Here is a 24,381-nt window from a genome sequence, read left to right as displayed (position 1 = left end):
GGATTCGATTTCACTAAAGTTAGGATTTGTTTGTAACCTATTTTTGTCATAGGACAGAAATTAGGTTTTATGATGCCTTGGTTTTGGATGGTTCCATTTGTAACCGCCAAGGTGTCCTTATAGAGACTAATGTTGTTACAACTCCGTGGATTTTGGTTGTAATCACAATATTCATTTGTCATAAGTGAGGGTTTGTTAATAAATTACCGGGTGCTGCCTCCTTTATCTTAAAAAAAAAAAAAAAAAGAAGCACTCCCCTCCCACCGAAGAGGATAGAATTTCGGTTCAAGACTAAGTAGAGGGGGTTGGGATTCAAGGGAGAACTACCCTTTCGTTTCTGTAGATGTTTGTTTTACTCGTAAGTTGGTGCTGCCAACCAAGTCTAGCTTATGCACGCGTACTCCTCATTTTGCCAGAAGGAAAAATTACCTTTTCAAGGCACCAACCAGCTTACATGAACTAAAATATCAGAGCATTTTGCTATAAGTCTGAAAATCATTTGTCTATTCTAAGGTTATTACATAGATGTCCAAGTTCAGGTCTTGAATCCATCCATGACGTGAATTCTATCTCGGCCGTAGAAGTGCTGTAAAGGTAGGACCTGAAGGTGATGAGTAAAAAATACCGCCTGCAGGATGGAGGAAAGCACACAAATCATGCAGCAACACTAGGAGAAAATAAAACAAAAGAATTCGTTTAAACATAACATTATAAGAAAAGAAAATTCTCAGTTTATAAGCTAACACAAACATTAAATTATATCCATTCTTGCACTCAAAGTACTATATCAGAGACATTTTCAACTCATCCCTAACATGACCTAGGGAGGGTGGAAAATAGAAGCCATACCCTTCAGATAAAACGTGGACAATTTGTGACTGTCAATGGAAAGTGAGGATAACTAGATATCATTCCACTTGAAGTGCTTTCGGATTGAAGACCACAGATTTTTTTTCTGATAAGTTAAAAATTGGGTATAAAATCCACCATAGAAGGTGGGGAGCCTCAAACGTATGTGTGGCAACAGGTAAGCCTGAAGTTCCCGTCCCTGTCAGGGGAGATGCCAACCATCTCTCCTTTCTATGAACATGAAGACCACAGATACTGCTAACCACATTTAGTAGTCAAACCAACAAAACACATCTCAAATACTCAACAAAATTTCTACTCCATCCGAACATAGCAGCACTAAAAACTGATGCTCACTCTTAGGAAAAGTCATCAGGTGCCTGCCATGCAAGATAAGCAAACCATCTCCACAAACCACACACTCAATTAATGATAACTAATAATGAGTTCTATGATCTAAATAAGCACAACGTACCAAAAGGAAGGGCTGTTAGTGAAAGGGGAATAGTTGAAGGAAAGTGGAATAGAACGAGCCAGTCAGTGAATGATATTAGACAATTGCTGAGGTTTATTGCTATTGAAGCTGGTTTTGTTTCAAAATCAGCTTCAAACAGAGATAGGAAACTAAGAAGACTCAAATGTTCTATTAATTATGATGCGAAGGAGAGGAGTGGCGGAATGGACAGATTGAAAGGGAGGGCACCTCTTTTTGCTCATGAAGCCTATGATCCTCTCTTGGAATGTGCAGGGGCTTAATGATCATAACAAGTGCCTTCGCATAAAATCTTTATTGCGGACATAGAAGATTGATATTGTGTTTTCAAGAAACAAAGTTACGTTTTATCGATAGAAGCATCATTCGGAGTCTATGGGGATGTCCTTTTGTGGGATGGTCTTACTTGGCATCTTTGGGAGCTTCAGGCGGTGTTCTTCTAATGTGGGATAGAAGAGTGGTGGAGTTTGTCGAGGAGTGCATTGGGAATTTCTCAGTTTCTAGTGTATTTAAAAATGTTGAGGATGGGTGGGAGTGGGCTTATGCAAGCACTTATGGGCCAAATTAGGATAGTGATAGGAGACTTCTTTGGGAGAAGCTGGTGGGTTTATATTATCTATAGGATCTGCCGTGGTATATGAGCGAGGATTTCAATATTACTCGCTTTCCTAGGGAGCGATCGGGGGAACCTTGAACTTCCTTGGCTATAGAGGAGTTTTCTGAGTTCATATTTGATTTGGATCTCATGGATCTCCCTCTTGTTGGAGGTGAGTTCACGTGGTCCAATAGTCGGGGTTGGTCATGATTGGATAGGTTTCTCGTCTCTCCTTCTTGGGAGGCTCACTTTCCAGAGTTGTGTCAGAAGCGTTTGCCTCAAGTTTGTTCGGATCACTTTCTCATTTTGCTGGATCGTGGAGATCTTCATGGAGGATGCCGATATTTCAAGTTTGAAAATATGTAGTTAGCAGTTGATGGCTTTGTAGATGAGGTTAGAATTTGGTGGTCTACTTATCAGTTTACGGGTACTCCTAGCTTCATTCTTGCTGGTAAGCTTGAAGTATGATTTAAATAAGTGGAATTCAGAAGTTTTTGGGAATGTTGACAGTCAGAAGAATTCCCTCATGGAGGAGTTGCAGGTTCTAGAGGGTAGGGAGGTGATTGGAGAGACCTCTAAGGAGGTATTGTCGAGGAAAAATTTGGTTGTGGCTGAACAGGAGAGGATGTTGTTGATGGAGGAAACTTCGTGGAGACAAAAATCGAGGGCTCTTTGGTTAAAAGAATGTGATAAATGCACGAAGTTTTTCCATAAAGTGGCTAATTCGCATCGGCGAAATAATGCTATTAAGAGACTTCATTCTAATAATCGTGTGTTCTCTTCCCCCCTATGAGATTGAGGATCATATTGTGCATTATTATGAGAACGTTCTCACGGAACTAGCAAATTGGAGGCCGAATCTCGATGGCTTGGTTTTTGAGTCTCTTAATCCTCAGAGTGCGAGTTGGTTGGAAAGACCTTTTGAAGAAATTGAGATTTATCAGGTGATTGGTGGAATGGCTTTTCTATGGGATTCTTCCAAGTTTGTTGGGATGTTGTGAAAAAGAATGTGATGTGGCTTTTTCTCGAATTCTATTATTTTAAGAAGTTTGAGAAATGCCTTAATGCGACTTTTATCGCTCTCATCCCAAAGAAACATGGGGCTATGAAAGTTAAGGATTTTCGTCCTATAAGTCTTGCGAGTGGGGTTTACAAGATTATTTCAAATGTTCTAGCTAATCGTTTGAGCACAATTATGGATCAAATTATTTCTAAGCCTAAAAAAGCCTTTGTTTGGGGGAGACAAATTCTTGATTCAGCCCTCATTGGCAATAAATGCTTAGATAGTAGGTTAAGGGAGGGAGTTCCAGGCATTATGTGCAGCTTGACATGAAAAAGGCATATATGATCATGTGAATTTGGAATTCGTTTTTTATATGCTTGGCAAGTGTAGCTTCAGCGATAGGTGGATTTTGTGGATTTGGCATTGTGTTACCACCCTCGTTTCTCAGTGCTAGTTAATGGCACCCCTACTAGATTTTTTAACAGTTCTCGTGGCCTGAGGCAAGGAGATCCGTTGTCTCCTTTCTCTTTGTTATTGTTATGGAGGCACTTTATTGGATGGTGGAGGCTGCCACCAGGAGAGGTTTTTTATCTGGATTCTGGATGGGAAATGGTATTAATGGTTCCATCATAATTTCTCATCTCCTTTTTGCAGATGATACCCTTCTTTTTTGTGAGGCGGATCATGGCCAGATTCAAGCTTTACGGGCACTTTTGTTATGATTTGAAGCTTTGTCAGGTCTCAAGGTAAACCTTGGTAAGTCCGACATGGTTCCCGGGGGTGTGGTGAGTTGTATTAATAACTTGGTGAGTTATTTGGGTTGCAAAGTGACTTCCTTGCCTATAAAAAATTTTTAGATCTTCCGTTAGGGGCGACTTTTAAGGCTAAAACCATTTGGATGGAGTTGTTGAGAAAAAGGTTGGCGGGGTAGAAACGGATGTATTTATCAAAAAGGGGTAGACTCACTTTAATTAAGAGTACTCTTTCCAACCTCCTCACTTATTTTTTATCCTTATTCCCTTTGCCTAGAGAGGTGGCTAATAGAATTGAGAAGTTATTTCGGGCTTTCTTATGCGGTAGAGTGGGGGAGGAAACTAAGTTCCATCTGTTAATTGGAATAAAGTTTGCTCCCCAATTTCTAATGGAGACTTAGGGATTCACAATTTGAGGACATTAATAAAACCCTTTTGGGGAAATAGTTATGGGGGTACCACTTGGAGGGGGATTCACTTTGGAAGGAGATTATTGATCATAGATATGGAAATGCTTTTGGGGGGGAGGGGTTGTGTTCTAATGAAGTGAGGGGGGGTGTATGATGTGAGCTTTTGGAAATTCATTAGGAGGGGGTGGAAGAGTTTTGCCACTCATTTGTTTGTTAGCCGGTGAGGGCTCTAGAATTAGATTTTGGCATGACGTTTGGTGTGGATATCTCACTCTCTAGAGGGCTTTCCCAACTCTCTATCGCACTGTTGTGAATCAGGATGCTTCTATGTCGGATCTATTGGCATTTTCACATGGTTCTCAACAGTGGGATGTTCTATTTAATAGGGATGTTCACGGTTGGGAAATGGATACTGTTTCTGAATTTTTCAGTCTCATATATTCTACGGGAGGGCCAATGGTACATGGGGGATAGGATGAAGTAGAGGCCCAATTGGAGCAAACGGTTTACAGTGAGATCTTATCACTGACAGCAAGACCTTCCTTATTTAGATTTCCTAATCTGTATATATATACTTCCTTAGATAGATCATGTTCCTTACTTAGACAGATTATGTAAATAGTCCTAGTTTCCTTTTGTAGACAGATTTGATTGCTGCCATTGTCAGCACTGTCTGTGAGAATTGTTGCCTTCGTTGTTGTTGGGCTGCACTATTTCTTGGCCATTTTTTTGGTTCTCAGCACTGTCAGTGATTGTGGTTGTGGTTGTGGTTCTCAAAAGGGAGGATTTGTAGCTTTCGGCAAGTTCTATGAAGGACTCGGAAGTTGCTGTGGTGGATTTGGTTCTCGGAAGTTTCTGTGGGCTTCTCGGCAGTTTCTGTGAGTTTGTTTTGGTTCCAGACGATTTTGTTCTTTTGGTTCGCGGCAGTATTTTTTTTGGTTCTCTGTATTTTCAATTTCCGGTACTCTATAGATACATGAGGTACTCTTCTTGGCTGGTTTTTTTCCCTTTTATGAGCATCATGTCTTCAGACTCTTTTGCTGTGAAATTCACAGGTAAGAATTATTCTGTCCGGGAATTTCAATTTCGCTTATTTGTTTTGGGGAAAGAATTATGGGGTTATACAGATGGTAGTGATCCCGCTCCTACTGAGCTTTCTAAATTGGCTCAAAGGAAAATAAAAGATGCTACAGTGATGACATGGATTTTAGGCTCTGTTGATCCTCTTATTATTCTTAATCTAAGGCCTATACTTAAAGAAAGTGTATAATCAGGACAATTATGCCCGGCATTTTCAGTTAGAGTACGAGATCGCCAGTTACACTTAGGGCGATCTCTCCATTCAAGATTATTTTTCTGGGTTTAATAATCTCTAGGGAGAATTTAATGACATGATTGATGCCAAGGTACCGGAAGAATCTCTCTATTGTGCAGGAAGTTCATGAACAAAGCAAGCGAGATCAGTTTTTAATGAAGTTATGACCTGAATTTGAGGTCACTCGTTCCAACTTGATGAACCGTGCTCCTTTGCCTTCTTTGGACGTTTGTTTTGGAGAGTTACTTCATGAGGAGCAAAGTCTTGCCACACAGGCCACTTATAAGCAAAACAAAATGTTACCAAATGCAGTGGCTTATGCGGCTCATGGGAAAGGCAAGGGACGCAACACGAGGAAAATTCAATGTTTTAGCTACAAGGAATATAGCCATATTGTTGCTCACTGTGTGAGGAAATCTTGCAATTACTGTAAGAAGCCAGGGCATATTATCAAAGAAGGTCCTATACGTCCCCAAAATCGTCAGGCTAATGCTTATTAGGCCACTATGAGTCCATCTACTTCCGCTAACTCTGCTATTGTTGGTGATTCATCTGCTCTTACTCTTGAGATGGTGCAACAAATGATTATTTCAGCATTTTCAGCCTTAGGGCTACAAGGTAACAGTTCACTTCCATCCTTATCGTGGCTTGTTGATTCGGGTGCATCTAATCACATGACTAGTTCTTCTAATACACTTAGCAATGTTCGGACTTATAATGACTCATCACACATTCAGATTGCTAACAGTAGTCAGTTACCTATTCATGCTATTGGGGATGTTAATTCCACGATTAGAGATGTTTTTGTATCTCCTGAGCTTTCCACTAGCCTTGTATCAGTAGGTCAGTTGGTTAATAACAACTGTGATGTTCGTTTTTCTCATGATGGTTGTCTTGTGCAGAATCAGATGTCGAGGAAGATACTCGCAAAGGGCCTAAAGTTGGACATTTATTTCCTTTGCATTTTTCCATTCCTGATGTTCTTTTATTTTCTTGTAATACAGTAAACAATAAGGGTGAAGTATGGCACAAACGGTTGGATCATCCGTCATCCTAACTCTATTGTTTTATCTCATTTAATATACTCTGGTTTGTTGGGCAATAAAGATTCATTTTCTTCTCATCTCTCTTTTGATTGCTCCACATGCAGATTAGGTAAAAGTAAGTCTCTTTCTTTTCCTTCTCATGGTAGTCATGCTGAAAGTTGTTTCGATTTGATTCATAGTGATGTGTAGGGAATTCCTCATGTTATCTCACAAGTGAATTATAAATACTTTGTTACTTTCATTGATGATTATACCAAGTATACTTGAATTTATTTTCTTCGTTCTAAATCTGAGGTCTTTTTTGTTTTCCAACAATTCATCGCCTATGTTGAGACTCAATTTTCTTCCAGAATCAAAATTCTAAAGTCTGATTCCGGTGGTGAATGTCTCGTGAGTTTCATGATTTTCTCAAACAAAAAGGCATTGTTTCTTAGCGGTTTTCTCTTTAAACACCTCAGCAAAATGGTGTCATTGAACGTAAAAATAGACATTTGTTGGATGTTTTCGTACTTTATTGCTCCATTCATCTGTTCCACCTAAATTTTGGGTCAAAGCATTATCTACAGCAATTTATTTAATTAATAGATTGACGTCCAGTGTCTTGAATTTTGAAACTCCTTACTTTCGTCTTTATCATCAGCATCCTCGTTATCTTAATATGCATACTTTTGGTTGTATTTGTTTTGTTCATTTGTCATCCCATGAATGTCATAAATTATCTGCTCAATTTGTTAAGTGCGTTTCACATATAGGCTATGTTTGCTATGATCCATGCACTAACAGATTTCGCATTTCCCATCATGTTGTCTTCTTTCAAAATCAGTCATTCTTCTCTTCTCATGATGAGTTTTTGCCTAAGATGCATGTTTTGCCACATTTTGATAACTTGACTCCTTCTCCTGACCAATTCAAACCTGGACTTTTATATGAACGACGACGACCCACTTTGCCCCTTCCTGAGCCTGATCCGCCATCTGAGCCTGCTCAGACTGTATCTTCTACGGGTGATCCGAACAACCCCACAATTCCTCGATGTTCGACCAGAGTGTCTTTTATACATGGGATGTCGTCCCTTGTCCTGCTAAGGTTAAAGTCATTGGTTGCAAATGGGTTTATTCTATCAAGTTGCGTTCTGACGGGACTCTAGATCGGTATAAGGCACAATTGGTTGCACTTGGCAATAGGCAAGAGTATGGGGTGGACTATGAGAAGACTTTTGCTCTGGTTGCCAAGATGACTACAGTGCGGACTGTTCTTTTTGTTGATACATCCCAAGGTTGGCCTCTTCATCAAATGGATGTCAAAAATGTCTTTCTTCATGGTGATCTCAAAGAAGAGATATACATAACCATTCCACCTAGTTTGTCATCCTTTTCTTCCTTGGATGTCTGTAAGTTGAGACGCTCGTTACATGGGCTGCAACAAGCTCCCCGAGCATGGTTTGATAAATTCCGATCCACCTTGCTTTAGTTTTCTTTTAAGCAGAGTCAATATGACTCTTCTCTATTTCTCTGCAAGACATCTATTGGCATGGTTCTTCTTTTGGTTTATGTTGATGATATTGTTATTACTAGGACGGATTTCGCCTTGATCACCTGACTGCAGCAACATCTTCAACCCTCATTTCATATGAAGGATCTTGGTCCTCTTACGTACTTCTTGGGATTGGAAGTTCATACTGATCCATCCGGAATTTTTTTGAATCAACATAAATACACTCAAGATTTGATTACTTTGGCTGGCCTTCAAGATACTTCTTCTATGGATACTCCTCTGGAAGTAAACACGAAGTCTCGTTGGGAGGAGGATCTCCTTTCCGACCCTACTATGTATCGACAGTTAGTGGGTAGCCTGAACTATTTGACTATTACTCGACCTAATATTTCATTTGCTGTCCAGCAGGTTAGTCAGTTCATGCAAGCTCCACGACATCTACATTTAGCTGATGTTCGTAGTATTATTCGATATCTTCGAGGATCTACTAGTCATGGCATGTTCTTCCCTATTGGGACTTCTCTTCGCCTTGTGGCTTACAATGATGCTGATTGGGCAGGATGTCTTGATACGCGACAATCTGTTACAGGTTGGTGCATGTTTATTGGTGACTCTTTGATATCTTGGAAGAGTAAGAAACAGGATCGTGTTTTCAAATCTTCCACCGAATCCGAATACCGTGCGATGTTCTCTGCTTGTTTTGAGATTCTATGGCTTCGTGGTCTTCTTGCTAAGCTTGGTTGATTGTCATTCCATTCGGGAAGTCTTGGACACTCGTATCATTTCTCTTCCTCATGTTTCTATTGACCTCTAGATCGCTGATGTGTTTACAAAGGCCATGACATGACAACGTCATCAGTTTCTTGTGGGCAAATCGATGCTTCTTGACCGACCAGCATCAATTTGAGGGGGGGATGGCAGCACGGCCTTCCTTCTTTAGCTTTCCTAATCCGTATATATATACTTCCTTACTTAGACAGATCATGTTCCTTACTTAGACAGATTATGTAAATAGTCCTAGTTTCCTTTTGTAGACAGATTTGATTGTTGTAAATTTGGCTTGATTCTAGCCTTGTATCACGCACACTTGTGCCTATATAATGAAAGGAAATCCTCACAAATGAGGTATTCAATTCAATTTGAAAATTACAAGATGTTGGCATCATATGGTAATGTTCCTTTCCCGTGGAGGAGTATTGTCTCATGTGCCCTCTAAAGTATTTTTCTTCGTATGGACCGTCTCTCTTGAGAATATCTTGACCACGGACAATTTGAGGAAGCAAGGTCTCATTGTTATGGATTGGTGTTATTTGTGCAAGAAGGATGGAGAATCAATGGATAATTTATTATTGCATTGTGAGGTCACAAGAGTGTTGTGTGATGAGATCTTTAGAAGAATTGGTGTGGCTTGGGTTATGCCTTTGAGGGTGGTGGATTTATTAGCCTACTGGAAGAATATTCAAGGCTGCCCCCAAGTGGCTGCAGTTTGGACGATGATTCCTTTGTGCATTATGCGGTGTATTTGGATGGAAATGAATGATTGGTGTACACCTTATTGCTTTGGTTTTCAGCCATTGTGCTTAATGGAACCAGTGTTCATGATTTAGTCTTTAATTTCTACTTCCTATAATGTATTTAGGTGTTCTTTTGTACACTTCATGTGTACACAATTTTCGCCTACTTCATTTTACTTATCAAAAAAAATTGCTGAGGTACATGAACTAACCTTAAAGCCTTAATACCCATATCCATGAGGTAAGCTCGGTGTTCGTCATCACCATCTGGGAACTTCTCAAGTTCCTTACTGTAATAGAGAATATCATCCCGTAAATGCCCTGCACCCCCACACCTTTAAAATGAAGGAACAAACTTAGAGACATTGGTTAAAAAGAACCGATGAATAAATTGTGAAAAGGAAAAATATTGAACCTAAATTACTGGTCCTTTTGTACTGTATACCCCAAATTATAAAAATTGTCACATTCCATCCCCGAACTACCAAAAAGTACACCCACGTTAATATGTGACCATAAGATGAAAAAAAGGGTCACATGGCACAATTATGACTAGGATTTCGAAGGGTGCACATCGAAAATTGTTGTAGTTTGAGTATGCAATGCGGTAAACTCAATCATTTTGGTGTGCACGGTGAAAAGGAAGATAGTTCAAGGTATAAAGTGTAATTTCCATGACAGCTCGTTAAAAATATAAAATAAAAAAATCCAATTGATTGTATTAATAATCAAAGCAAAGAAGCAGTCAATCACAAAGGCATTTTACCTTCAGCAAACAATCCCCCCCCCCCCCCCCCCCAAAAAAAAAAAAAAACCAGATAAAAAGGCAGAGATTATATTCTTCATTGTTGGCAAGTGAGATTATGTTCTTTACTAAAATAAGGAACTTGAGATGTAATAAAGAGGAATATCACCATGTTTTCCTCGCTGGTAGTATTATAAGGAGATTATATATCTCATGTTCCCAGGAAATTATATACCTTTCAATAATGATGTCAACATCTGCTTTGCTTTGGGGACCATGCACAAGTACTCTTGTAAGGCTTAGTATGTCACGGTAATCACCCATCTCGTGAGCTTCTGCATCAGAAGCTTGAGGAGGCAAGTTCTCTTCATTCCCAGAAAGTAGTTTAATATCCACCGATGACTCTGGAATTTTAGATCCAAAGTTAGGCTCTGTGCTGAGTTTAATGCAAAGTATTGCCATCGCATATGCAACTCCTCCAAACCCGGTGTGTGATACAAAAAGGTAACTCCCTGCAGTACTGCAGAAAAGTTATTGTTAATTCTATTTCTTAATTTAAATTTAGGAAAAAAGTTAATTATGCAGCTACCTATATCAGATATTATGCAGCCTAAATAGAGAAGTGCCAAATTAGTGACCAGTCACCGCAGCTGGTGTAGCAGTCTTTGGATGGGCAGGCCCTTCAAGAGCTACCTTATTACACTTAACAGTTAGGAAAGGAAGATCAAGGGATAGACTAGCAAACCAACACCCGCCTTGAGAAAATACAAAAGCATTTTTTTTTTTTTGAAAAAAAACTATCCAAAACTCATAAATCTCAGTCCTTCATAGTGGAAAGATAAATCCCTGATCATACACAAGGAAAATTTGCAATCTTGGTATATAAAGGTCATCATTGTAATAATCATTATCAATATTTTCTTCGTAATGCCCAGGTGATCTAACCTTGAATGGCTGTCATTTGTTAGAAAGAAGAGAAAATAGAGAGAGAGAGAGAGAGAGAGAGAGAGGGGGGGGGGGGGAGTTTGACCTAAAGGCATTGTTTCATAGATGAAATAAAAAAGAAAAAAAGGATATGAAGATAAAAAAGAAAAAAAGGATATGAAGGATGGAGAATTGGAAGTAAAGAATTTTTGGAATGGATTTTGAGAGAGGTCAATTAATAACATCATCTGTAAATTATACCATGACAAAGCAAGCTGTAACAGAATTTGTTACTACCATAATATATCACCGATCATTTATAGCCATAGTGCTTATAGAATGTGTTAGGTATGAATACTCACTCATCGTTATAGTACTGGATTGCATCAACATCAGAAGCTAAAGCATCTTTTTCTCTAGTCAATGGTATTCTCCTATATGTAATATTATAACCCTCATCTTTCAGATCGGCATATACTTCAGCAGGAGTCTTCACGTTATCTGCTAAAATGTTTTCCCAGTATCCTATAACACTGGATTTATTTATTACCGGGTTATATTCTTCACGATGCAAAAGCATCCGTCCACCAGACTGTCTGACCTCAGATAATATATCTTCTTTTAGTCGTGCCTCCATGTGTTCCACCTGAGTAAAGAGTAAGAAGGAAAACATATTGTGGCTTAATGACTTGTTTATAGGATTGAAAAAGCATTCATGGTGACATACCATTGGCCCAGTGATTCCCACATGCTTGAGCATATCAACAGGCTTATTTAGCTCTCTTAAGACAAATGGTGTGCCATTGATGTAAACAACTGCTTCTTCTCTCAGATCGGTTAATATTACTTTAGGAGCAACTAATCCTTCTGGTTTAGGCTTGGCACCTAAATATGCTAACATCTCTTTTGCCCCAGCAATTGTAGGAGTTGCCATGCTATGCACAGGGAATCCATCTACCTGAAGAATGGAAGTTTCAGCCTTAAAACAGTGTGCATACCCATCACATTGTAAAGTTGATCTCTTGACAAGCACATCATAAGTTAGTCTTATGGAAAAATTTGTTTTCAAATATGTAAACTGGAAAGGTAAGCGGAATGTTTTTACCAATATCTTAACCTGGTCCCACCAATAAAATGGGCCGAGCGGGCCTTTAGCCAATTTAAGGAGGTTCATGGCAGCAATTCTACAAGTATTGCTCAATCCACAACATATCTTCATGTGCAACCAATGTTCTGCTTAAAAGCTCTAGCTCAAACCTCCATAATAATGGGATGGGAGGTGATTTTGAGGGTCAAAGACCCACTACATGCATGTGTAACTTTCCAGTTAAAAAAAAATGTGTTTACACACTTCCCTCAGTCCAACATCCGAAGTGGATAAAAACAGCACAATATAAGAATGTCATGAGATGCCAGAGTTAGACCCATGTGAATATACATGAAAATGGCAAATTTGATTAAGATGATGCAACTATATCCAGTGAAAACTAATAACTGCACAAACCAAAGGTTTTAGCAGAAAAAATTGCATGACTAAGCAAAGGTGAAAACTGCATTAATGTGACAACTCAATTAGTTATCCTACAACTGAAAGCTGGGAGGGTGGGGGTGGGTGTGGGAGTGGGGAGCTGAGAAAAAGGACAAGGCAAAGGATAAAACTTAGTAAATGTGATTAATTTTTTAGTTAATCCCACTAACTGAAAGCGAAGGGAGAACCCTGAACCACAGAGAGAGAGAGAGAGAGAGATGAATGAGAAAGTTGGTGGCACTATCACATCAAAAGTGATCCCAAGCCTTCAATTTTAGATATGGCTTGAAGGCAATATATTTGGAAGAGTAAAACATATAACATATGGAGCCAACCTAGCAATCAGTGAGGAAATCATGAAGTCCAAAGCTAACAATAATAGATTCTTGTGTGCTGTGTAGTTAGTAGGCTTTCATCAGCAAAACATAGAAGAGTCCAAACTCTTAAGGAAAATGAGTTGAATCAATGGCTTAACAGTCAACAAACCTATCAACTACCAATACCATGAGCTGGAAAAGAGAACATCTATAATATCTGGATTTCATTTATCAATTTTTTCAAAATATGAAATGATTAACCACTACTAGAAAAGAGATTTTCACTTTGGTCATGGATAACCCATGCAGGAATCAAGATGCCCTCCAATTCACTTCACATCAAGAAGGGATGTCGAATGTGCATATAATACTAAACCACCAATTTAATCAGAAGGGAAGTTCCTATGGACCAAAAATGAATGTATTCCTAAACTCATGAGAAATGCTTATTCTACTTAGCATAATGATCCTGTACGTTCACATTGGAGATTTTCTTGTTATCTCAAGGGACAACAAATTTAATGATATTACTTGTTTCTGCATAATTATATACCTTGTAAACATGCGGTGCACCATGAATCTGTATGTGGCTGGAAGTTCTTTGACCAGGAAAGAAATACATTTTGAGTATAGAGCCTTTCCCTAAAACAGAACCATTACGGGACTTAACAAGGGCATCCATCACCGCATCACCATGTTGGGACTCCTGCGGTACTCTCAACCCCTCCTGAGTTTAAAATCATAGCGTGCAAGCATATCCAAGTCATTAAAGATAAAATAAAATAACATATTCACAAAAAGAACAATGTTAAGAAACACTAGTTATTTATGGAGTCTCTGACTCTCCTCATACAATAATAAATGAATCACCCTTAATAAATAACAGAGAACTTACAGAGATAGTGAAAAATCGCCCAGGTCTTAATCTTATGCTCCATTTCATTGCTTGGACCTCTGGTCTCTGATGCAACCAATTCTTAAATTTCATTCTGGATTCTCCTTGCCCACAAAACCCATCAAATGCTTCACTTCCGAGATATGCTGCAAAAGCAATTAAACGGAAGTACCGCTCCAAGTACTCAGCACCACGGTTCAATGCAAGCTTCCTTTCCCTAGGTTCAACATGTTGTTGATTGAATACCTTTCTATATTTCAAAACCGCTTGTCGTATGTTCTGCAGCGCAGAACATCTATCAATAATAGCATCTAAGGCCTCTCGGCACTCCACCCCATTATCAAATAATCTTGTTATGTTCCACAACAAAAGGATGTCATTTATGCCAAAAACCCGACCTTGCTTCTTTTCAGATCTTACTTTTGTAGTATAGGAGGTTGATGCAGCAACACTACCTCCTGTTTCCTCACCACTTGAAGAACCACCATTATCCTCTTCATTGGCCATATCATCACGCAAGATTTTTATAGGTCTTCCATAATCAATTCGAAGTTTCAGAAGGCAAGCAATTACTGTACCGGTAGTTGTCCTTCCTCTACCCATCTGCCAATATAAAAACCGTATATAAGGTGAATAAATGAGAAGAAAAGAAAAGAAACAGGTGGGACACACACAGAATTATATGAACATCTCCATGCACATGTAAAGCAAAAGCAATTAGAGAATGAAAATCTTAACCTGGCAATTGAAAACAAAAGCATTATCCTTGGAAGCAGAAGCAATATTCACTGCCAGTGTGTCAAAGTCAGAACTTTTGGGAGCTTTACCATCAGTGATGGGCACACGGGCATATTTTATGGGAAAACCATCAGCCTCCAAGCTTTTGAAAACCTCAAGTGGGGTCTGAATAGCATCAAAATTCACATGCTCCCAAGCATCAATTATCTGTCCATCATTTGTTTCATGAATAACCATTATAGCACCTCCATAATGTTCAGCTTCTCGAAGGATGTCTTCCTTTAAACGAGCTTCCATTCTCTCAACTCTCTCACGATCAATACCCTGAAAGCAGCAATAACCATTGCAACTTCACTAACAATAGAAAATAAAAGTTGGGATTCAAAACTGCTTGTAGAACCAACCAAAAACAGGCACATTTCAAACAAGAAATGTTCTGATGGTGTTGAATTCTAATTCTATCCTTGCCATGGATCTACAGGTTGAATCATGTTAGTTTTCTGGGACTTCCTTCAGAAAATAGACCCCACAATATAGATTATTGGTCATGCATTTGAGTCATGTAAGAGTACGTCCTTTGAGTCTAATGGAGCTAGGCGAGAGTTGGAAGATCCATATTTGTGTGATCTTTTCCATTACTAGAAACTTGCTCATCATTAAAGTAGGTGGAAATCCAAAATGTATCTTTATCTGCTTATTTTCCTGTTATCATTGGTTATTTACAATTTTTATATTGGCCATTTAAAACCAAGATCTTGGGCCTTCAACCAGGAGCAATGAAAATGTTGGAGACCAACATGTTCTGTAACCTATTACTCATTCATTTAACACACTTCAGAATGTCAACAACTTTTTAGTCTCCTGATGTAGCTTTTCTACTTTTTAAAATAGTTGGTTTGTCATTGAGACATTCCCTTATAATTAGGAGTAATATCCATACTAGTGTAACCACAATAATTTGGAAGTGTCTACTAATAAAGTCAACTCAGGGAAAGTGCTAGCCACATATGGGCTATAACCCCAAAAAGACCATTCAATTTGAAACCTCCCTATAATCACTATAGAACCTAATTTCACCTAGTAAGTAGTAAATATGGAACTTAGCATCCACGCCCATAATTATAACCTACCTACTATATGCAGGTTATTCATATTCCCAATGTGGTACTAGAGTGTTACAAGCTCATTATCTTAAATTCCTGACAACAGGGCATGTTAAGCAGTGCTCCAGTTTCATATGGCCAGCCATATTAGGTAGCTCCGATACTGTATGTAATGACCAGGGAAAGCGCTAGCCATATCTGCGATATATAACCCCAAACAAACTAGTCAAAGTTACAAGGTGCGTCTCTCGGAATTGTTATATATCATACGCATTTATCCCTCCCAAGTAATATGGGATCTTATTCACCACCCTCTTATACTAAATCAAAGGGAGAAAAATCTCTCCCTTGAATCTTTGACGTCCTTGTCAGTCATCAAGTTATATGTCAGTCATTAAGTTATATGTGGCACAGCTCAAGTCCCATACCCCATACTTCTGGCTGGGTTTAGCTTTGATACCTATGTTACGACCAAGGGAAAGCACTAGCCACATTGGCACTATAACCTTAAAAAAATCAGTCAATTGGAAGTTTCCCTAGAATCACTTAGGAAAATGATTTGTATAGTCCTGGTGTGTGCAAGCCCCGTGCAATTGCTTTGAAAAAAAGTGAACACACCTAGGACCCACGTGAAAAAACCCACTTTTTCATGGTGGGTCTCACTTTTTTTCAAAGGCACTATGTGCACACCCTAGGACCGTATCTAGCATTACTCCAATCACTTATAAAGCTAATTTCACCTAGTAAATAGCCAATGCGAGACTTAGCACCCGCGACTACTTTTATAACCTACCCACTCTGTAGGTTATTCATATTCCCAATTTGGGATTAGGGTGTTACATATCCACCCATAAATATTAAATAAAACACAATAACAAAGTTCACATAGACATAGCATAAATTATAGATTGTACCGTGTATTCCCGCATGTTTTTATAAGGTCTTTCAACCTCACGAAGAACAAATGGTTTTCCATTGATGTAAATTACTGGTTCTTCTCTCATGTTGTGCCAAAAAACAGGGCGACCACCTTCAAAACTGCCGATCCTCCGAATAACTGATCGAATTCCATCAATTGTTGGATTTGCCACCCCATAAACTGGAAACCCAGGAACTTCTCTAAAATTAGGCGCACCCTCCACTCTCTCTGGTAAGCTTTGGTTTTGACAACCAGGACAATGGTCACTTTTTAGAATAGTTTGACTCCCAAGGACCTCTCCATTTCTCAGGGCAGCAACTACACCCATCTCACGAGGGCGGCCGTCATTGGATTCAGCAATCTTCATCAGCGATGGCTTTAAAGTTGCATATCCAAGTGCTCCCATTGGATCTCTCCTGAGCAATCTGCAACAATGCATAATCACAATTAAGAAAAGGAAGTTGTTCTAAACAAGAATTGATCTAAACAAAAGGAATCCATTGAAAACAATGTATCACAACCAGATATCCATCAATTATTCGATAGATGCTTTGTACAAGTGATAGGAAGACTAATTATCGCACAATGAACTCTAACAGGGTCAATATTAGTCTGTATACACCATTATGGCACATGCACTCTCTGAAAACTTTATTTATTTTACCTGCGAATGATGCTATACAGTTCTGGCCTTGCTCTCATCCAGTCAGAAAAAGTGCTATGACCAAATGAACTAGAACGGAGAAATTCTCTCTCTGAATGAATATATACAGCAAAGCATATAAGAAAGTAGTATCTTTCCAAGTATTCCACAAAAAATGAAAGTGACGCCTCCCTTTTCATCTCATCTGGCTCACGCAGAATACTATTGCGATAAGTGGCAATTGCTTCACGTAAGTTCTGTGATTTGATTTGAAGAAACATTTAATATGACATGAAAAATAAACCTCACAGCTACAAATAAAATATTGAAGCAGCAATTAAGGCAACAAGATATGATAGGAAAAAATTATTTTAGAAAAACCAAAAAATTAGAATATGAACTTCCAAACTATAAAATAAAGAAGATTAGAGAATCAAACCTGCATTGATGCACACTTGTCAATGACTCTATCCACCTGTCTTTTCCCTTCAACACCACCCTAAAGACATGTTACTATTGGTAAGAATTTAAAAAATAAAAAATAAATATTGATCAAAGAGCAACAAAATCAAATGTCAAATACCTCTAATACCCGAATCAAGCTTCTTATGACTGCATATTCTCCTCTACGAATTGCCTCTTCTGAATTTGGCAAATGGTCAACAACGTTAGCCCCCAAGTCGCAAACTCTCCCAATGGAATTTGTTCTTGGAATACCTGTTTCATATGAATACAACTTACACCATTAAAAGATGTTATCACCATAAGATGTGGAAATTGGTTAAAAATAAAGTACAAAAATTAGCAGGACTACCAGAAGCTCCAATTCGGTTAAAATATATCAAAGTTGCAATCACCATCCCAGTTGTAGTACGTCCACGTCCCATTTGACAGTTGAAAATGATCTCTGTGTTTATGTCAGCTTGAGAAATTTTATGAACCTGAAAACAGAATGGAGAAAATTAATCCAATCCAAAAATCCCCATTGAACTGGTCCCTAAGTCAAACCCCAGAATGAACTAACCATAAATGGAATATTCTATCACATAAAGGTGTCCAACAATGTCAAAGAATACTTATAAAAAAAACAATGTCAAAGAATCGTCATTGCCTCACTGAATGTATTCAAATCAAATGCCAATAGCATACAAACAAATATATTTTTATATATTTCTTTTTAAAAATCAATACAATTAATTAAATAGAGTGCAAGAGAGGGCACAATACAGGGAATAGTGTTACAAATTAACACTTGAAGAAATAAAAAGAGGGGTTCTCCCAGAATTGTGAATGACATGTGTATTTGTAACCTCCAGGATAAGTTACAGTTTTTTCCCAATTTGTCACAACATTTTTTAATTTTTTCCCCATCTGACATTCCGTGGCCAAATTTCAAGTCATTCAATGCGGTCTTGATGACTTCTGATTTCCAGATAAGATGCAGTATGTGAAGCCAACCAGAAAAGATAGGAGTGGAAAACATTGAATTGCCTGCTTTTGTTTTTTTAAATATACTTATATATCCATTAAATGCAATGGTCTAGATAGGAGTTATAGTCATTGATTAGGAACATGAAAAATCATGAACTGGTCATGAAAATCTTTACTCTATACAAGTCTTTTGACAATCTAGACCGAGCAATATTTGATGGTTAAGATCTTATGATGTTTTCAATTTCTGGAGTCTATGCATATGCTTTTAAGCGTTTTGGTTTGATTAAAAACATAACCACAAAATAGGAAAACACAATTTGCATCCAGATTCTCATTGATGTGGGAACAAGGCAGTAAAAGAATGAGTCCCATTATTTTCAGTCACTTAGGGAAACTTGATCGAAATAATGCATCAAATGTAGCACAGAGGAATTAATAAAAAGAAAAATGGATTACTTCTAATCCCATGCCAGCACGTACTTCGCAAATTAACTTAATCCAAATCTTCATTCAATTTAAAAATTAAAACAGCAAAGCTCACCAAACAATCAAAATCTGCCTCCTTTGGTGATTTTTCATCAGTTACAGGAACACGTTCATAGTCAACAAGGAACCCCTCTACTTGCAGTTCCTCATACACCTATGCCAAGGGAATAGGTTTAAATAACTTTAGAAAAACAAAAACAGGAGGAAAAACCTTTTCCCAAATCTGAGATGAGTTCCAATGGAAATACCTCCAATGGTGTCTTTACAGAATCACAAGACACAGGTTCCCACTGGTCCACCATATGACCATCTGGAAGCTCATCATTGACAAGGATCTTATTTCCATATCTGTTTGGTCAGATGCGTGAATAAAGGTTTCCATCATCCAAATCAGGAGGAATACATGGTAAGGAGAACTGTGAATCATGGGTATGACAACATAGATGCTACAGAGTGCATCAATAGAATGTACCTTGCAGCTTCCATCAAGATATCGTCTTTCAATCGAGCTTCCATTTGTTCAACCCTAGCCCTGTTAATTCCCTGAATAAATTAAGAAGTCACAAGCAAGTTTAAAAAAACAACTTAAATTACAGTAATGATTACTTTAGTTTTGCTCACAAACCTGCAAATGCATGCATGTGTATACATTTATCTATCTATGAATAAATGGGTACCATTTTATGCAGTTAAGTGATAATTGGGGGTATCCAAAAAGGATTTCATTTTTACTTGTTACGAGTTTGTAAGCCTAGTGAAACGATTTGCATGCCCATATTGTAAGCCTAGTGATGGCGTCCTACCATCATCTACCCCCAAACCATCACTAAGTGCAGCAACTCTAAGGGTACCTTTGGTAAATAAGATTGGATAAGAAATTCTCAAAACTTCTCCCTATTTCTTTCCCAAACATCACTCAAACACAAAACACTTTTAAATTTCAAATTTTCAACTTTTTCATCTAATCATTACAACTTTTACAAACTTGAAAACAAAACACAAAAATCAATACAACTTTTTCAAACTTCAAAACAAAAATAACATTAAATCATTTCTCTCTCCTTTCCCAAAAATAATATTAAACCATTTCTTTCTCCTTTCCCAAAACTCAATAAAACATCTTAACTCAAACTATTTCACTGCTATTCACAGAATTATGAGATATTCCAAGTGTCCAAACGAGCCCCAAGTAAATCAATAGATCGTCTTGGTTTATAAACAATGACAGTGTTATGAGACCAAGTTTTAAAATGATATGGATAAACGCGTCTCTAGTTGGAGTGGCATACATGTATGTATGTATGATGTATCTATAGTATGTATCGCGTACAAACATAGTTTATAAACTATAAAGTAAATCATTTTAAAATACTTGCAACACCAAGCCCCAGGCGAAAGCATAAAACATCACATTCAAGCACTAGTAGTTCCAGAATCTAATACCACAGCAACAAGTGCTAGCATGAAATTATTCATAGTCTGAATACAAAGCTACAAAGGCAAGAACTTAGAATATTGATGAAAAGATATGCCAATTCAGTTACCGTATACTCAAGGTTAGAGAAGGGCTGTTCCACATCACGCAAAACGAAGGGGCGCCCATTGATGTACACTACCTGTTTCAAGAATAGAAATAAATTGGAACACAAGAGGGAGCCTATATTTTCAATGACACTGGGAGCTTCAAAGTGACTAACTTCTGATTGAACTGTTTTTACACAGGAATACTGTGAAATGTTCATGTTCTCAAACGGTTTCTTTTGGACTCCTGGAATAAAAAATAAAATCTCTATCTAGCATCTGTATATCTGAGCCCAATATAGAGCAAAATTTAATGCCTTAAAAGATGACTGTCATTTGTTGAATTAAAGCACGAGCCAAAATTAACTAATGGGTATTTCTAGGAGGAAATATTAATTGAAAAAGAGAGTTTCATGGCAACAGATGAATTTACTGGTTCCTCACGAAGGTTAATCCAAAGAACTTGTGCTTGCTTGCCATCTACTTGAGCCCCAATATGCTTTAGAACATTGCGGATTCCACCAATCATTGGGATTGCAACACCATGGACACGTAATGAGTTGGCCTATGAATAGGAACAATAAAATACAAACAAAGAAAATACGTACTCAGAAGACATTAATTACAACAACATCATCTCAGAGCATATTACAAAGGCGTACGTCCACAGATAGAGGCACTCCATAATGTGCATATGAATAAAACTTAGTCTTATGATTGAGAAGGCTGTGGAGGGTAATTTTCTGTCCAGTTTTGTGGTGGGTAATGAGACTAGGAATAGTTTAAAGATCTCTCATTTGTTATTTGCTGATGACACTTTGATTTTTAGTGAGCCTGATTCGGATAATATTCGTGCTTTAAGAGCACTTTTGCTGTGTTTTGAAGCTGCTTCGGGGTTAAGAGTTACTTTATCGAAGTCTGAAATTGTTCCGGTGGGTGATGTTCAGAATTTATCAGACTTGGCTAATTTACTGACGTGCAGAATTTCTTCTATGCCTTTGAGGTATCTTGGGCTTCCTTTGGGAGCCTCTTTTAAAGCTGTCAACATATGGGATGGGGTGATTGAAAAATTTGAAAAGAGGTTAGCGGGTTGGAAGAGGATCTACTTGTCTAAGGGGGGAAGACTAACTCTCATAAAGAGCACTTTGTCGAACCTGCACACCTATTTTCTTTCTCTTTTTCCTCTTCCAGCAAGTGTTGAAAAGAGGATTGGGAGTTTATTTTGAAATTTCTTATGGGGAGGCAATGGAGAGGACAAGAAGTTTCACTTGGTTAGTTGGAAGAAGGTTTGTCAACCATTGGATCTTGGTGGTTTGGGGATTAAAGATTTAAGGGTTTTTACTAGAGCTTTACTTGGGAAATGGCTTTGGAGATATCAATTGGAGGGTCAAGCCCTTTGGAAAAATCTGATAGAAGTGAATTATGGAGGTTTGTGGGAAGGTTGGTGTACTAATGCAGCTAGTGGAGCTTATGGGGTTAGTTTGTGGAAATTTATTAGAAAAGGATGGGATTCCTTCTCCAATAATTTCAGATTGAAGGTGGGAGACGGAAAGAGGATTCTCTTTTGGCATGATCTATGGTGTGGGGATACTGCACTCAAACTGGAATTTCCTACCCTTTTCAGAATAGCCAGGGATCATAATGCAACTATTTATGATTCTTACTGCAGTAGTAACAACAAGGTTGAAAGGAATATTATTTTTACAAGGGACATTAATGACTGGGAAGTGGATGAAGTTAAGGCTCTGCTGGTTAAACTTTACAGTTCAAAGTTGGTGCTTGAAAGAGAGGATAGTATGGAGTGGATTCCTGCTGGAAATGCTAAGTTTTCAGTCTCTTCTTATTACAGAATTTTGTCAAGCCTTAGTAGTTGTGTTTTTCCTTGGAAAAGTATATGGAAAGTGAAAGTTCCCTCTAAGGTTGCATTTTTCTGTTGGGCGGCTTCTTTGGGTAAAGTATTGACTACTGATAATCTTAGAAGGAGAGGTCTGTTTATTGCTGATTGGTGTGTTATGTGTAAAAGGGATGGAGAATCAGTAAATCACCTTTTTCTTCACTGCGAAGTGACAAGATTCTTGTGGAATGAGGTTTTGAGTTGGACAGGATTACTTTAGGTAATGCCTAGAGATGTGGTGGATCTGTTGGTAGGGTGGAAGGGTTTGAAGGGCTGAAAGAAGGCGGCAAGAGTTTGGAAGATGATTCCTCCTTATCTTATGTGGTGCATTTGGCTTGAACGAAATGGGAGATGCTTCGAAGATAAAGAACGCTCATTGGGAGAGCTTAGGGATTTGTTCTTGAGTACTTTGAGTTTTTGGGTTAAAGCTTTTGTAATGGAGGATAATTTTCTGCATTTGTTTTAGTTTTCTGGTGTTAGTTTCTTTTTGTTTTTGGAAGTTGTAAGTGTTTCCTTTGTATACGTCCTGTGTACTTGAGCTTATGCCTATTTCTTTGAATAAAATTATTACTTATCAAAAGAAATAAATAAAACTTAAGTCTTATGTCTAGCCAAGACCTTGTTAGACAAAAGAATACAACTAGTGACCTCAGAAAAGATAGTCACACGCTTAAACTGACAATGATATTCGTAACTAAACTATTTCTTTATTTCATAATTGGCTTTTGAAATTAAGAAAGATTGGTGGAATTAAGGAAAGGAGGATAGATAAACTGAACGAGGCACAAATTGGTCGCTCTCAAAATGCATTTCCCGAGGTTATAGAAATTGGGTGGAAATCTCCAACACTAGAGTAATGGCAGCTTTTGAGGGTAAGTTGGTGGTGAGGCACCAATCGAAAATGCAAAACTCGGGGCTATCAAAGAACATCTAGCATGCAGAGCATAACAATTAGCGGGCAAGTGGCACTTCAAAAAAGAAAACACTGCTCCAACTTTGGGGGAAAAAAAGAAATCTTTTTGGAAAAGAAAAGGAGATGTCCATGGAGGGAACTGATAAGAGGAACAATTCGTGTATTGGTTTGGATAAGACAGTGAAAATCTCCTAGATTCATCTCAGAAAGAATATTACTACTAAAGAATCAAACAAAGAAATGGAAACAAAATAAATGAATAAATCAAATAAGGGAAGAGCAACACGATATCCACGAAAATTTTACCAAAAGAAGAAAAGGGGGAAAAACCTGACGATAATTGGGAGCACCGTCGATCTGGGGAGACAAGCGTTTGTTCTGGCAGCCAGGAAAATGGTCGCTCTTGAGAATGGTCTTCTTACCCAGGACTGATCCCCCTCTCAGCTTCATCACCTGCTCCGGCTCCTTCGGTATCGACATTGCGGTTTCCTACACTTTCTACACTCCCGAACGAACACTTTCCACGGTTCTTGAACTACCCAGAATGAATAGACTTAAAAAGAAAGAAAGAAAGAACAAGAAACTCCTAATTTGGGAAGCGACAGAGACGGATAAAGAGATAATTTTTTCTGCTTATTTATCACCCATTTCTCTTCGACTTCTGTTTGTTTCAAAGCATGCCACAGCAAAGAGTTCCCGACGGGTCCCGACTCCTGACCCTTCGCAACGTGAAACGTACGGGCATATAGAAACAATCCTTTATCTTTATTTCCTATCCTGTGATTCTGTCAATTAGCGTCTGGCTGCCATGAATATTCTTTTCACTCCGCCTCTGGATGTTTAACCGCCC

At 38.3% G+C, this 24,381-nt stretch overlaps 1 protein-coding gene and 1 non-coding gene across 7 annotated transcripts; both read right to left on the bottom strand.

The window, feature by feature from the left end:
• Positions 1–407: 407 nt before the first annotated feature.
• LOC121263311 (paladin) lies at positions 408–24,381 on the bottom strand. 6 transcript variants are annotated; one of them, XM_041166131.1, is made up of 19 exons: positions 23,862–24,378; positions 21,158–21,289; positions 20,748–20,819; positions 19,676–19,746; positions 19,452–19,551; positions 19,259–19,357; positions 18,098–18,224; positions 17,867–18,000; positions 17,723–17,782; positions 17,305–17,540; positions 16,636–17,065; positions 14,619–14,942; positions 13,881–14,483; positions 13,539–13,712; positions 11,868–12,098; positions 11,503–11,786; positions 10,452–10,736; positions 9,684–9,806; positions 408–628 (listed from the first exon to the last, which is right to left on the bottom strand). In XM_041166131.1, exons 1-19 carry the CDS (start codon positions 24,009–24,011, stop codon positions 496–498), a joined length of 3,768 nt encoding a protein of 1,255 aa, XP_041022065.1. In that variant the 5' UTR covers positions 24,012–24,378; the 3' UTR covers positions 408–495. The 6 variants fall into 6 exon arrangements, 4 of the variants coding, with proteins under 4 accessions (XP_041022065.1, XP_041022066.1, XP_041022067.1 ...); XM_041166132.1 differs by having other exon boundaries at positions 451–667; positions 23,862–24,379; XR_005940242.1 differs by lacking the exons at positions 408–628; positions 9,684–9,806 and adding an exon at positions 10,806–10,905 and having other exon boundaries at positions 10,595–10,736; positions 11,691–11,786; positions 23,862–24,381.
• LOC121263942 lies at positions 965–1,090 on the bottom strand. The gene has a single exon (XR_005940421.1). It is a non-coding gene; the product is annotated as a U6atac minor spliceosomal RNA (small nuclear RNA).

This window comes from Juglans microcarpa x Juglans regia, chromosome 4S (genome assembly GCF_004785595.1).
Source record: "Juglans microcarpa x Juglans regia isolate MS1-56 chromosome 4S, Jm3101_v1.0, whole genome shotgun sequence".
Classification (NCBI taxonomy): domain Eukaryota; kingdom Viridiplantae; phylum Streptophyta; class Magnoliopsida; order Fagales; family Juglandaceae; genus Juglans; species Juglans microcarpa x Juglans regia.
Note: the sequence above shows the minus strand (reverse complement) of the source record. Positions and strands in the feature narration are given on the sequence as shown.